Source organism: Sinohyriopsis cumingii, chromosome 2 (genome assembly GCF_028554795.1).
Source record: "Sinohyriopsis cumingii isolate HCF-2022 chromosome 2, ASM2855479v2, whole genome shotgun sequence".
NCBI lineage: Eukaryota > Metazoa > Mollusca > Bivalvia > Unionida > Unionidae > Sinohyriopsis > Sinohyriopsis cumingii.
This window is the reverse complement of record NC_142962.1, coordinates 148833363-148848400: the sequence shown is the minus strand read 5'-3', so window position 1 is coordinate 148848400 and position 15038 is coordinate 148833363. Positions and strand designations below refer to the sequence as shown.

Here is a 15038-nt window from a genome sequence, read left to right as displayed (position 1 = left end):
GATTTTCACCCTACATGAATTAAGATAATCACATAATATTTAAATCCATTTAGTTCAATGACTTCATATAAACTCATTTTATTGTTTTCAGTGCCATATAAACAGTACTATCACAAGAACTAATTAAGAACTTGAAGCTGCTGTTTTCAGTTGTTTTCTTGCATGTTTTTTTTTGTTTGTTAAGCACAATTTTTAGTGCATGAAAGGTTATTTATACATGGCAGCCAGTATAACTGCTGGAGGAAGAACCTGGGAAAACCCTGGTGGGAACTACTAACCCATGGGAAGCTACTGGTTAGCTTTATCACATAGACACACTGTCAGAGCCAGATACTCAATTGATATTTTTATAAAATCTCAATGCCTCTCCGAGCTGATTTGTTTTTCTAACTTTGGCCAAGAAACATGGAGATTTGCAGCATTCAGAAAATGAAATTACTCCAAGGCCCCCAAATACTTAACACTAAAGAGAAATCATGGCAAAGTACAAGCTGTACATTGACCTGAAGGCATATAACAGTCAAAAATTGTAAGAGCTGAGTTGTAGGCCAAATTTTATCCACTGAGCATGCAGAAATTATGACAATTTTGGAAATCTCAATGGATGTGAAACCCTCTTCAGCAGAATGTGAATAGGGTTCTGTAGCCAATATTCCTTGTATAATGACCAACCATTTATTCTTCTATACAGAGTGAGTGTCAAAATAATACTAAGAAAAGTGGCCTTTTTAAGCAAGTGGATTTTAAGTTTGGCCTGTTTCTATCTGTGTCTATAAAATTCTAAGAACAATGAAACAATTGGACAATCATTGACATCAGGGCCTTGTGAAAAAAATTGCTTATTGTGAAATATTTTGGGAGTCAGTTTAATGATTTTTGTTTAGTTCTTTTCACTTGTAATGTACAGCAATTTCGATGTTGCGTCAAAATAAAAGAAGTAAAAAAGTATGGCCCTTTTGGTCATATGGAACTGGAGTCGGGGCTAGTGGAATTTGAGCCAGGGCTTGTGATTTTCTTAAACGTCACAGGCTTGGGCCTGTGTCTGAAAAAAACTTTTTTCTAAGCACTTCAAAAAGTTTTCATTGTTTTAGTGAAAGCCTCGTGTTGATATGACCATCCAGTTAGGAGGAGTAACAATAACAAGATTTTGAAATTGGACTACTAAAATTTGTCCAGTAACAATAAAGTAGGTAATAAAAAGAACTACTAAAGTCTGAATATACCTCCCCATTTGTTTAAACCAACCTTCCGATTTAAAAAAATGAAAAGTACAAGATGCACGAACTGAATCAGTTCATTTATTGATTTATAATTTCAAACCTGATTATGCCCAGGGGTGCCCTAACACCTCTGGTCTGCACAATTCACGCCAAAGGGAAGTTTTCAGTGTAAAAGATGACCAGTTCCTGGACAAGTCCATTTTCAGCAAAGAGGTATATGCATGACTACACATGAATGTACATAGAAGGAAAATACAATGTTGTCTGCTTCCAATATTTACGTCAAATCAAGAAAAGAAAAAGAATGAAAACTAAAAATTTGCCTTTCTCATGGATTTAATTGGATTTTTTCTCTCCAAAACATTAGTAATTAATTACAATATGCCTAGAAAAGTGTCCTGTCACTGGCCTTCCAGATAAAGAATGCAGCAAAATATAGTTTACTATTAACCACCATTTGATTAGTACAAGTTTATCTCCCCTTACATACAGACATACCAGCACTGCTGTTCTTTGCTGTGAAACAGGAATCTGGAGCTTGGAGTGTTGTCATTATTTAGCATGAAATCCAAAGAATGAAGTTTACACTTGACTGGATGTCTAACATTCAGTTAAAGGTATATTTTTAAAACAAATAGACAAAACTGCCCAGTTTTAAAAAAATGTCTCCAGTAGCAAATGATGCAAAACTAGCAATAATTTTTTCAGTAAAAAACATACAAAGTCATTTTTGTTGTCATATTCTTCCTGCTTAGAACAGTATCAGATAAGTTTGCAAATATATGTATTTATGATTTTGACTGACTAAGTACTCTGGATCATTTCATTTTCATAATAATTTTGTGTTTCATAAATCAGTCCAGAGCAAATAACAAATTTTATTATCGCTACCAAAAGTTTACTAAGCTCTGAGGTCACAAAAAAGATAATGGTGTTAATGACTGTCTTCTCTATTCTGCATAGTGAATGTCCAAAAAGACTTTTTCTTTGCTTTTACATTTCATTTAAGTCGATGCAGAGTATAAGTCAAATCAGCAAATTTGGCAGATTTTCTAGCCTTCATCCTTATATAAGTCGATGCTGAGTATAAGACGAGGCCAGATCAACAGCTCGGATTGTGTTTTTCATGCATATTTTCGATGCAATGACTTGTGGATTCAATGAATGTAATGATATTTGTGGGTGTGTACACGGTGTTGATACTCTATTCAAGCTATACATCAGACATGTTGTTGTTGTATGGTTTAATGCCATTTTTAGGCTATACATGGTGGCCAATATTAATGGTGGAGGAAGAACCTGGGAAAACCCTGGAAAGAACCACCGACCCATGAGAAGTTACTGGCAAGCTTTCTCACTTACCCACATTGGCTGAATCTGACACTCGAACCCACGCTGACAGAGGGTAGATGGTAGTCATCCGTAACAGTGAGTGCTTTAGACCACTTGGCCACTCGAGGCCCCCATTAGACATGTATATATAAACAGTATACATGTATGTGTACCTATGCATGGTTCTCTGAATAAAGTAAAATATTATATATCCCTTCTCTGTTTTCACAGGTGTATTTCACATATACTCATTTATGTCTATGTGTTATAGACATAAATGAGTATGTGTGAAATACACCTGTAACCGTGTTGGTTGGGTTCTATGGCTCCTAACTACAGTGTAATAGCAGGGTAACAATGTTATTATATGTTTTAAAAAATATTAATTATGAAGAAAAGTAAATTAATTGTGTCATGTTTGTTGCTTGTTTATCATCAGTTCATAATTAGAAAAAGAATAGAAAAAGAGGTAAACAAAAATTACATGGAAAGGGAGTTGAATTCTGAAAGAACTGATTTGTGAATCCAAAAACCAGATTGATTCAGTCTCTTTCACAATATACAGTACCTATTGTACTCATATGTACAATCAGCATCCTTTTCTAACACTCACACTGACTTATCTGCACTCAAATTAGCTAAAACTTTCATCACTGTTCATCTGCCTTTAGCTCAAGTTCAAAATAAATGGTAAGCTGTCTTTTGCCAACTTTGTTTGGCATATGTTTGTTATCCCCGCTTGATGTATTTAAAATATATAAATTTTACACCATGCTGGAAATAGTGGCTTGTAATTCAACACATTTGATGCTTCACAAAAAACAACTTTCTAGGCATTTGATGTCATGACGTTTGAAGTATAATGTGTGATATCAATTTATGTTGTGCATTAGAATGCAAATAAACAATATTACAGTTTGTCTTTAAATGTTAACCTACTTTATATAACAGTGGTCATACTGGATGGCATATCTGCATCATTTGCACGCACAGAAAAATTCTGTCAAATACTTTTGACAAGACCATTCCATAAGCTCGCTTGGACTTACTGTCTGATGAGCTGAAAATATATAACTTTAATCTGTTCGATGCACAATTTTAATTTTTTCTCTCAATATGATACAAATGTTTGCTACTGTTATACAAATACCCAACTGGGCAAAGAACACTCACCTGATTTGCTCCCCCACATCCATAAATAGATCATGTTTGCCACCTTCTGTCTGGTACTCCCAGGCCCATAGCTGTTCCTTTTCATCGCTGGATAGTAGTTAAGTATCTACTACAAAGTGTCAAATACAACAGTCACAAAAGCTTTTCAAACTTTCAAAAAATAACTTCTTAAATGGGAAGAAAACACATTTATAAACTTCAGTAAAATTACATGGTTCAACAAGTCAAAGGCCCAGTGGCTGCCAGAAATTTAATTCTAGGTTACCAGATACTGTATTGAGGTAACCCACGGGATTACTACACAATATAATGCCTTGATGTAGTCTACTATATAGTGTACTGTACTGTGTACTGTACTCTGGAAGCACTGTGGACTACAATATGATGTAGTGCCCATAACCCAGGGACTACCAGAATGCAGTAACTGGTCTAATATACGTTGTATTCAGGTAGCCCTGTGTACTACTGTATAACATAGTGCCCAGAGTCCAGGGGCAACCTGAATGTTGCATCTTGTTCACTATGCTGTATATAGTGCAGGGAAGCCAGGGACTACCAAATGCAGTATCTAGTATACAATATGTCAAGGGCTACCAAAATGATTTATCTGAAATACTGTAAGTTCTATTCATGTAATTCAATGGACGCTATATCATATAGTGCCCCAACCTCAGGGCTACCAGACTATTATATAACATAGTGCCCAGACTCAAGGCTACTAGAATGCTGTGTCTGGACTACTATATGTTATATTCAATCAGACCAGTGGAATAATACACGATATAGTACCAAGAGCCCAAGGGCTACCAGAATAATTGATCTGCTCTACTATATGTTCTATTCATGTAATCCAATGGACTACTACACCATACAAAATATTGTCTGGAAAAGTAACATCTTTATTGTCATAACTGCGTATTGATCAGCTTTGCAAGTTTGTCCAGGGAGAAGAACCAGATTACATTACATCCTTGGCTTGCCCATAAAGAACACTTGCATAATAATGTTACAAAAAAGAATTGCATTTCTGATGTTTGTTTATCTTCTTGTTTGTAAAACTTTGATGGTGTGTTCATTGCGAATATGTACTGTTGTTGATGATAAGTCAGGGTGGAAATTTCATTTATGACCTTGGCCCAGTTCTAACAATGATATTATTTCATAACATGGAGACTCTCTTTGATAACAGACTGTATCACCGTATCACCGAAATAAGAAACATCCCCCTCATATTATCTGAAAATCTTGAAAGTAAATTCCATATTTTCCTTCTGAGGCAATCTCCAGACTTAAATGCCAACTATGGCAATCAATTCCACTGTCACATTATAGAATGATGCCAAATCACATACGCTGTTTAAATAATTTAATTGCAAAATACCATTACTTGAATGCAGATTTCAAGTATTAGGACTAAACTGGTCATTTCCAAAAAAGAGTTTACCAAAGAAATATGCCACTGTGTGTCAGATATGTTGACTACTTTATCAGAAATAAATGTAAGCCAAGTTTCATTGACTGGAAAAGGGAAAACAAAAATAACAACCTGCATAATATTTAAACACTTTATAGCAATTTAGTCTTCTTTAGTGAGAAGAGGAACTCCCTTTGTATGCTCTTCAGCAGTAAATATAAAAGAAGCCTGCAATCACATGCCCGCCTAATGTACCACTGATGACCATTGATTTTATTGTTTTCAAAGTGATTCATTAATTCCACAAACTGTTTCAAGATGAAAGGTTGAATTTCTTTTATCATTTGTAGCTCACTATGTTTAAGGATCTGCTTGATAATGAATTGCAGTCCATGTTAGCTGTTTTTGTAGCTGCCAATTGACAATACCTTCAGTTAATCCCCATGGTAATCAAAGTGGTATCATGGCCGAACATTGTCTATTCAATCTTCAATTTTTCAGTACCAATCAAAAAATTCCTTGGTTCACATTTCAACTTAATTTTTTTTATCAGCTTCAAAAAATCATAATCTCTGAATAATGTTTGTATTATTCAACATTAATGAAAATATGGTGTCCTGATAAATGGAGGGTCCATCTGTTCAAACAAGTAAGTTAAGATTGATAGAGGTTAATAATTTCAGCAAGTACCAAGAAACAGAAAACCATATTCATCTTGATGTTATAAAATCACATTATCAACTTTTCACAAAATTGGATCTCTGTTTATTCAGTTTTTCCAAAAGCTGCATGCATTCACTGGCACAAAACATCAAAAAAGAAAGAAAATACCAAAGCTGCAAAATCCTATCACAACAACAAACATGCAAACAATCTCTTAATCAATGATTTAGATAGAATAATGAATGGTTATCAAACTTGAAGACCTATATATCAGATAAAATTACATGTCACATCTTTCATTGTACTTCTTACAAAACTGGGGTGGATGTAAATCCTGATCAGAAATCTCTTAATCGACAAACTTAATGGTATATTTTGTTGCTCTGAGTTTATACCTGAACTTCTTATTAAAAGTGTCTTATGAAGAAAACAACAACAAATATATGTAATACAGAACTTTACAATTATACCACAAGAACAATTACATTTAAGGAGCTGAATTAACCAGCAAGTGAATGAAGTTTTGTCCACATGGGATAAAGAACATAATAGAAATATGTACCAAATATACTCGCTTATAAACAAACTGCACAGATGAAGATCTGCAATGACATAATGTACTGTCATATCAGGGTCCATGCAGTTTGTTAGTACAGTACAACAAACAAAAATTGATCTTGACCCACTGGCACATTATGCAATAGCAGGTCAAGGTCTATGTTGTTTCCAGTTAATTCAACTTGTAAGCTAGTATATACAGTAACATTTCACAACCTTTAACAACTTCTTTAAAGGATACAATCTTGATGGATGCTGCAAAGAGTCTGCAGGAATAATTATATCATCGAAAAATCCCAACCAAACTGAAATGAAAAATAAGAATAAAAACATAAACCAGTCAAACCTATCCCAACAATCACCTTTACTCAGCAGTCACCTGTTCACAATGGCAATTCTAATCCCACCCTCCCCAGCAAATTTCCCATATCAATCTCATGCATGTAAAGATCACGTGCCTTCTGTGGGTAGTAGTCATGTGTTTCCTAGCCAAACAATGGTTTCTCCCTGCCATAAGCAGTTTTTGTCTTAAGTATATATGATCTAGAAATTTGTTTGCTAGATGGTGGGAACTGTAGCTATGTTATTGCACAAGAAATGAAAGTCGACTTATGTGCCAGTGTGATAGGTATAGGTTAATATCTTCATCTATCTGCTGGTGAATTAAAGCAATCTCTGAGGAAAAAAGTTCATCTTTCAGCAGAGATACGAGTTACATAATACAATAATAATAATAATAATGATAATAATAATAACAAAAGTAATAATAATGATAATTAAATTTGGTAAAATAACTCTATTCTTATTCTACCAGATTGGTACAATAACTCTCCTCTATTCCAGAGCTGAGCTAAAACCTTCAACCAAAACTTTACATGAATTTTCTACAACTGTTACCCTAACGTCCAAAGAAAACAGGCAGTGTCACAGAATGATGTGTCTTAATGATTCATGCCAAGTATGATGAGAATCTATAAAGTGATTTAGGAAATATAGCAAATGAAAAAACTGCAAACAATACTGTAACATAAATATTTTATAACTGTGACCTTGAAACACAAGGTAAAAGGGGCAAGTAATCATGAATTGTGAGGGTCTTAATTTCACAATGATTCATGCCAAGTACATACTTGTGACAGAACTGCAAAGTCAGCTTCTGACAAATCATTATATTAGCAAAATTTGGTTGGGAGTTTTTACTATGAGAGAGAAGATTTTCAGTGCAAATGGGAACTTGTCAATGCATAACATGTCTTCAAATTTCTTTTCTTGGGTCACTATGAAAGCAGTTTTTATCCATTTGTGTGAGAACTTTTTGTGATTTCTGAGTCAGGGAGTGTTACTTTTACTAGATCTGAAAAATGATCTGCTACCACAAACAGGAGCTTATGTTTGGCTACAAAGTTGGCAAAATGTGTCTTATCATGTATATCTTTATCCACATTTGACATGGATTTCAGGTGACAATTTGTTGTCACATTTAATATGCTGCATGACAAGCGATTTCATTAGTCACTGTAGCAGATGTTAAAATCAGCTTTACTGGATGGGCAGAATACATAACCGTGTTCTTTTTACTTGATACCAACCAGTGAAATTTGCATTTCATTCCATCAGACTGGGAGATAATGCATGCATACACATATCAACAAATTTTAACTCTGAAGTCAAACTAATCTAGTTTTATGCTGATTGAGCTATTTAGTAATACAACTATAATCAATTAATCTCTAATCCTTTTGGAACTATGTCTGATCACACATAACATAATTCATGTCCACAAACTTCAAAAACTGATGCCAACTGACCTTGCGGACAGAATCAGAAGGCTGTTAACTGTTGTATGTTGCTTCAAATCAGCAACTGAATCATCTTGCCATAAGTCATGTGATCACAGGCAGTAGTACCATAAATATATACTAAACCGAAAGCAAGGTGCAAAAACAAATGGAAAAAAATAAAAAATTTCAATAATGATTTTGCATCTATGAGAGATTTCAGTGAGTGATGGGCAGGACTGGTGACACTACTCAACTTGGTAGCAAAATTCTCCCATATAATAGGCTCACATGTATACACACATGATGAGAATCTCTCAAAGAGTTTAGAAAATATATGTTCTTAAAAACTTCAATCAAACTGTTAAAGATGACAATGATGTCACCATAGCAGCCATATTGGATGTTTAGTGGGTACCATTTAGGACCAACTAGACCCAAGAGCAAACTGTTGGCCAAGTTTCACAATTTTCCTAAAAGTTTTTTTTTTTTAAGTAGCCATATCCAGCATTTGCTAATGGACAATAGAAGCAGGTCCTTGAGATCAAGAGAACTGATAATAAGATTTCCACGATGACCACCATAACCATCAAGTTGGACATCAGGTAGGCATGATTTTCATTCATGTCCAACTACATAAGAGGTCTTTTACTAAACACCAGCAGGCAATATGAACATCCACTAAGGAAAAGTAGCAGTAACAGGATTTTCAAAATGACTATCCAGGTGGCCATATTAATTTTCATTTGGAATCAAACAAATATTGTAAAAAGAATTTTAATAAAATCCCATGTAAATATGATCACCCATTCAAGTAGAACAGTGACAAGACTTCCCAGATGGTCATGATGGGCATCAGATAAACATCTTTTCCACACAGGAGCAACTGCATATCATGAGAAGTGTTTAATGAAAATCTCATTTCAATATGACTATTGATGAAAGTCAATATGACTATTGATGAAAATCTCATGTCAAAATGACTATTTATGAAAATCTCACGTCAATATAACTAATAGTTCATTTGATTAGCAATAACATGAATTTCAAGATGGCGATCCTGATGGCCATATTGGGATGCTGGTGGTGGATAAGGGGTTTCGGGAAGGTGGAGGTGGCAGGACCATTTTCATTCTAGGATGAACTAAACTGCAATATGAAGGTACATGTCAGATTTCAAGACAATACTCCCAATGTGTAAGGAGAAGCAGCAATAACAACAATGACTGACAAAGGATGCATGAATAAGTTGTCTTGGTCTTTGAGCAATAGTGCCGAAAAAAACGAAAGAAAATTTCTAAAAATATAACTTTTTATGAAATTGTGTACATCCTACATTCAAAGTACAGTTAAAAATAAACCTACCATGGACACCCTCTTTACTGCAGGATTTGATTTTGCCCACAAGAATCTGATCCATAAAAGGACGGAAAACCACATATCTGAAATGTACTGAAAGAAAAGATGCAACTTCAATGAAAATACAATGACAACTGTCCCCATCTTATGATGGAAAACCACATACCGGTATCTGAAATGTACTGAAAGAAACTGCAATGAAAATACATGTACAGCTGTCCCCATCTTACGACGGAAAACAACATATCTGAAATGTACTGAAAGAAAAGATGCAATGAAAATACATGTACAGCTATCCCCATCTTATGACAGAAAACTACATATCTGAAATGTACTGAAAGAAAATATGCAACTTCAATGAAAATACATGTACAGCTGTTGCCATCTTACGACGGAAAACCACATATCTGAAACGCACTGAAAGAAACTGCAATGAAAATACATGTACAGCTGTTGCCATCTTATAACGGAAAACCACTTATCTGAAATGTACTGAAAGAAAAGATGCGACTTCAATGAAAATACTTGTACATCTGTCCCCATCTTACAATGGAAAACCACATACAGTGTGACCCCACTATAGCGCGCTCTGTTATAACACAAATTCAGATATAACAGTCATGGTGTGGCTCTTGAAATTTCATATACACGTATTTTTCTTGTACATGAAAAAAATTCCTTTCTTAAAAATACGAAGAAAAAAAGTTTATTATCATTTTGGGGAAGAGATTGTGTATGAATAATATAAGAAGATTGTGGTGTGGCTTCTGAAATTTTATATGTATTTTTCTCATACCTGATAAAAGTGTTTTCTTCTTAAATGTACGAAAAATAACATGTAAAAAGTTTATTCAGGGATCACACAGGGCTTTGGCAATGCCTGAAATTGGGATTTTTTCCCCCCTTATTGGTGGCAAAATAACATCTGGTGATTTATTTTATTGATGACATTGTTGGCTGTTTAAACTTGTATATATAACCATTGGTTTGGAGTGGAAAGATTCAGAGATCCCATGAAAGAAAGCCGCAAAGTTGATACAAAATGCACTGAAATTTATCTATTGTTACATAAACAAATTCCTTGTCCATACTGACAAGCCATCTTAACAGTGCATTGTTATATCATAATCCGCTTACACTGACATCTAGCATGAGTACTGTATGTTGTGAGATATCAGCTTTTTTTTAAAATTTACATTTCTGGTAGCAGATATCAACCGGATGAGACAATATCTCATAATCTTTCTTTTGTCAGATTTTCGGCTACTCACTAGCAATTAATATATTTACACAGACTGACATTTGTATGTAGTAATCCCTGTCATCAGACCACACCTGCATCTCTATCATCGATTGACCCTTTCTTTAAATTTCTTATGCATGAAAGGAAGAAAGCATCACTCCACTACCACAAATGTATAAAAATACAAATAAAAACCCGAAAACAAGATCTTACTTGTCTATTCAATAGGCAGGGAGGAACAGTAACTACAACTCACCATACGATAGCCTATTCATTTTTTAAAAAAATGCACCCACATAAAATAGTTTGATGAAATTACAAAGAAAACTACTTTTGAAGCACTGATTGTTATGAAAACATTCTAAGCAAATGAAAAAAAATCAGTCTCAATCATGCAATACAACTATTTGATGTTGCTGCCACAATAAGAAACAAGCATTTATTTTGTTCCCCAAAGCTGTCCTTTAGCGGTGTCTTCAATAACACATGCACCTTTCAAAAAAAAGGCAGACTACAATCTTCATTAAAAACAAAGAACCTTTCTTCAAAGGAAGTCAGTACCAAAATTAAATAAAAGCAATGGAATCTGATGGATTGTTTCATTTTTCAATGTGACTGGAACACTTTTATTGTGCCGTGAAAGTTTCCTTTTCACAGGAAAGCTACCAACGGTGGCTTAAAACTTTTACTGACTTGAGATGTACTGAAAAGTAAATGTACTTCATCATTCATTATGTGATTGTGCTATGTTTTTTCCACTGAATTCAAACCTATATGACCTGTGACAAAATTATTGAACATTTTAAATCTGTCTGTGGGCATATTTTTGATGGAATTACTTCAATGTATTTGATGTGATCTGCAGGTGAGTACATGGTGTTGATACTTTATTCATGCTATACATTAGACATGTATATATAAACAGTATACAAGTATATGTACCAATAAGTGGTTCTCTGAATAAAGTCAAATATTATATATGCCTTCTCTGTTTTCACTACTGGTGTATTTCTCATTCAATATGCATCGATTTAAGATGATAACTTTGCCAATGAAGCACATACTTTGCACCCACATTTATTACCTACACCCCCCAAATTTGCTGGGGTACATGCATCATTTTCTTCAGCCAGCTGACCTGGTTGCTTATAACATGGCTCGATCTATAACACGGTCGGGTTCTATGGCTCCCAACTACCATGTTATAGCAGGGTCACACTGTATCTGAAATGTACTGAAAGAAAAGATGTAACAGCAATGAAAATACATGTGCAGCTGTCCCCATCTTACAACGGAAAACCACATATCTGAAATGTGCTGAAAGAAAAGATTTTTCAGCAATGAAAATACATGTACAGCTGTTTCCATCTAATGAAACCATCCCTTCTGCAGTGAAAAGCTGGTCTTTTAAAAACGGTGGCCTCTCAAGTGGGGGTGGGGGTGGTTATTGAATTACAGTTTTATAATCCTTGGAATAAAGCATACTAGAAGAAGCAAGATTTTATTGGAATGCAGTCTCACCTGTATACAGAATAATGTTGAGACAGCTCTTACCTAAAAATGCAGACATGACAGAAACAGTATGCACATTTGTGTACAATCTTTAGACATATAGTAATACTATCCCAAAGTTTAAAAGGGATTTGAAGATTTGATAACTTTCATCAACTTTAACACAGGTTTGTAAATACAATTGCTGACTCTGTTGCCATGATTACTGTTGCCATCAGAAGAGCAATACCCACATCTTGCCATTCCAAGGTCAGACAAAAAATCCTTGTTCAATTCATCAATTGTTGAAACACCATCCTGAATTCTAAGTGAGGCTTGTACAAAAGAAGAAAAAAATTCCTGAGGAAACTTTGATCCTGCTGATTATATGTGTAAATGTGTTTTCAAGATGTTAATATACCTGCCATAACACACTGAATTCTAAATCCGATCACCACTGTACTATGTGAAATTGAAATCTGAAAGTGAAGCATGGAGTGTCATGCTTAAAATACAATTTTGTACTCTTAACCCCCGACATGACTGTGGTTGAGAAAACACAATTTTCAGTAATCTTTAAAAAAAATTAAAAAAACCCACCACTTTCAGTATTACCTCATTATATGTAGCATGTATAAACAGTAAACAGTCATGATTGTTGCTGATGTAAAACTATCCCTTTGGCAGTTTAAATAACGGCAATTAAAGGCAAAGAGGTCAGATATAAACCACCATTTCACATAGTCCTATTCTGACTGACATTAGCTAGTGAGAATTATTTGAAAGCTGCAATGGGTGAGCCCACTGTGCTAATCTGCATAGGTAGGATCAGGGAGTGGAACAACCCGTTATAGGTAATAATGGAGATCCTAGATATGTGTACAAGAACAAAAATTATTACATATCTTTGCCATAAATAATAATGTTTAAGTCATAAGTATTTTATTTTTGACAAGTTTGTGAACAGCGGCAACATTATGTCAGATTTTACTGCATATATAGAATGCAAATCATGATTATTTCAGTTGCTGGAATAGTGTTCAAGTGTAATTCATTTCTGAAGGAAAATTAGGAAGCATTAGCTATCAGTCAAGCCCAACAAAAATAAATTTCAGAACTCTTGGTTGATGGAGTTTTACACTGTGAAGCACGCCAGCAAAAAAAAAAGATAACATGGTGCTATTAATTCTTTGCACATACTGCCAACAATACATTGACATATGTCAACTCAGTACTGGCCAGGATTCACTCAGAGAATCCAGCAGAGAAGTTGAAAACCAGGACAGTCCAGTCCCTAGTAAGTGTAGTGATGAACAATAACGACACTTGCATTACTTTCAAACCCCTTTGAACACTACTTAATTTATACCAGAATTGTAGCTATTGCAAAAGAGGAGATTTTTGATATGTAGAAACTGGAGTCCAGGCTTGTGGAATTTCAGTCTGGGCTTGTGAGTTTACTTAAGTCACCAGCCCAGGGCCTGTGTCTAAAAATAATGTTCTTTGAGCACAAGTGCCCCCACCCCTTCAAAATGGATATAAATTCTAAAACCATTTTGCATATCTACAGACCATCCTCAATGATATCCCAAGGTCTCAAGTTTTGATCAATGTAACAGAAGTAAAGTAGTGTGACTTTGTTAATGCATGCATGTCAGAACGTGCAGAATCCCATATCACAGATTTTTCACCAAAAATCATGAAAAAATATTATGATGTACAGTACTGACTATACTAATTGTACTTGCTCACCTACTGTATGGTGTGACCCATCCCCTGGAAAGATATAACTGTCCTCTAACTTGGTAATATCCCACAATGCAATACACAGTCCAACATTGTGGACAACCTGCAAAAGAAAGACAACCCTAAAATAATTTTGAATTCAACCATAAGCTATTGTGTCTGTTTGAGATCTCTGCCAGTGAAAGTTTGGCAAATATATGCTTAACAATAACTGTTTTCCTTTTAATGCCAGAATGAGGCTGTTCCAAAAGTTTGGAATTTTATTGACTGATGAGATGAGGAGACATATTACATCACTGTGATGATGAGGCAAAGTGACATAATATGTCAGAGATAAAATGACATAAACATCATTGTGATCATGAATCAAGGAGACATAATACATCTGAGATAAAATGACATAAACATTACGGTGATCATGAATCAAGGCGACATAAAACATCCTGAGATGCAGTGCTAAAAACATCATTGTGATCATGAATCAAGGAGACATAATACAACCTGTGATGAAATGCTATAAAACATCATTGTGATCATGAATCAAGGAGACATAATACATCCTGAGATGAAATGCTGTAAAACATCATTGTGATCATGAATCAAGGTGACATAAAACATCCTGAGATGAATAGATTAATAGAATCTATGTTGGGGTTTGGACCAAAACAAGGAAATCCCAGTCACGGGGTTACATTATTTGTCTCCATATGGGGCTCTGCCGAGGAGGGGGGCGGGGAGGTGGGATCAAAAAATGTAACCCCATGACAGAGATTTCCTTGTCTTGGTACAACACTGACTTAGATTATTTTTCTCACCTAAATTTTTCCAATAACCCTGCACTTTTGCAATATAATTAGCAGATTCAAAACAGTATTTTTCAGCTACTATTATTGCCTCTCACTCTATATAAAGGTCATCAGGTTTTGCACTCTTTATCGAAAATCGGAATATTTATCTAAGAGAAATCTAGCTATATATGCCATTCTCAGAAAAGAAACCCCCAAAACTCAAGAAAAAAAAAAGTTCTAATTGTTACATGTTGCAAGTTATGCATGATGAGC

The 15038-nt window shown here is 34.8% G+C and overlaps 1 protein-coding gene across 3 annotated transcripts in view; it reads right to left on the bottom strand.

Annotated features, from left to right (window-relative positions):
• The window catches only part of LOC149806057 (DNA-directed RNA polymerase III subunit RPC8-like), a 34446-nt gene that overhangs the window by 9717 nt on the left and 9691 nt on the right, over positions 1 to 15038 (bottom strand). For all 3 annotated transcript variants that reach the window (XM_089950928.1, XM_089950927.1, XM_089950926.1), the window contains exons 3-6: positions 13984 to 14080; positions 9504 to 9590; positions 6602 to 6665; positions 3726 to 3812 (exon numbers count right to left, since the gene is read on the bottom strand). In XM_089950928.1, coding sequence (XP_089807054.1) covers positions 3726 to 3812; positions 6602 to 6665; positions 9504 to 9590; positions 13984 to 14080 — 335 coding nt within the window. The remainder of the gene's footprint in view (positions 1 to 3725; positions 3813 to 6601; positions 6666 to 9503; positions 9591 to 13983; positions 14081 to 15038) is intronic.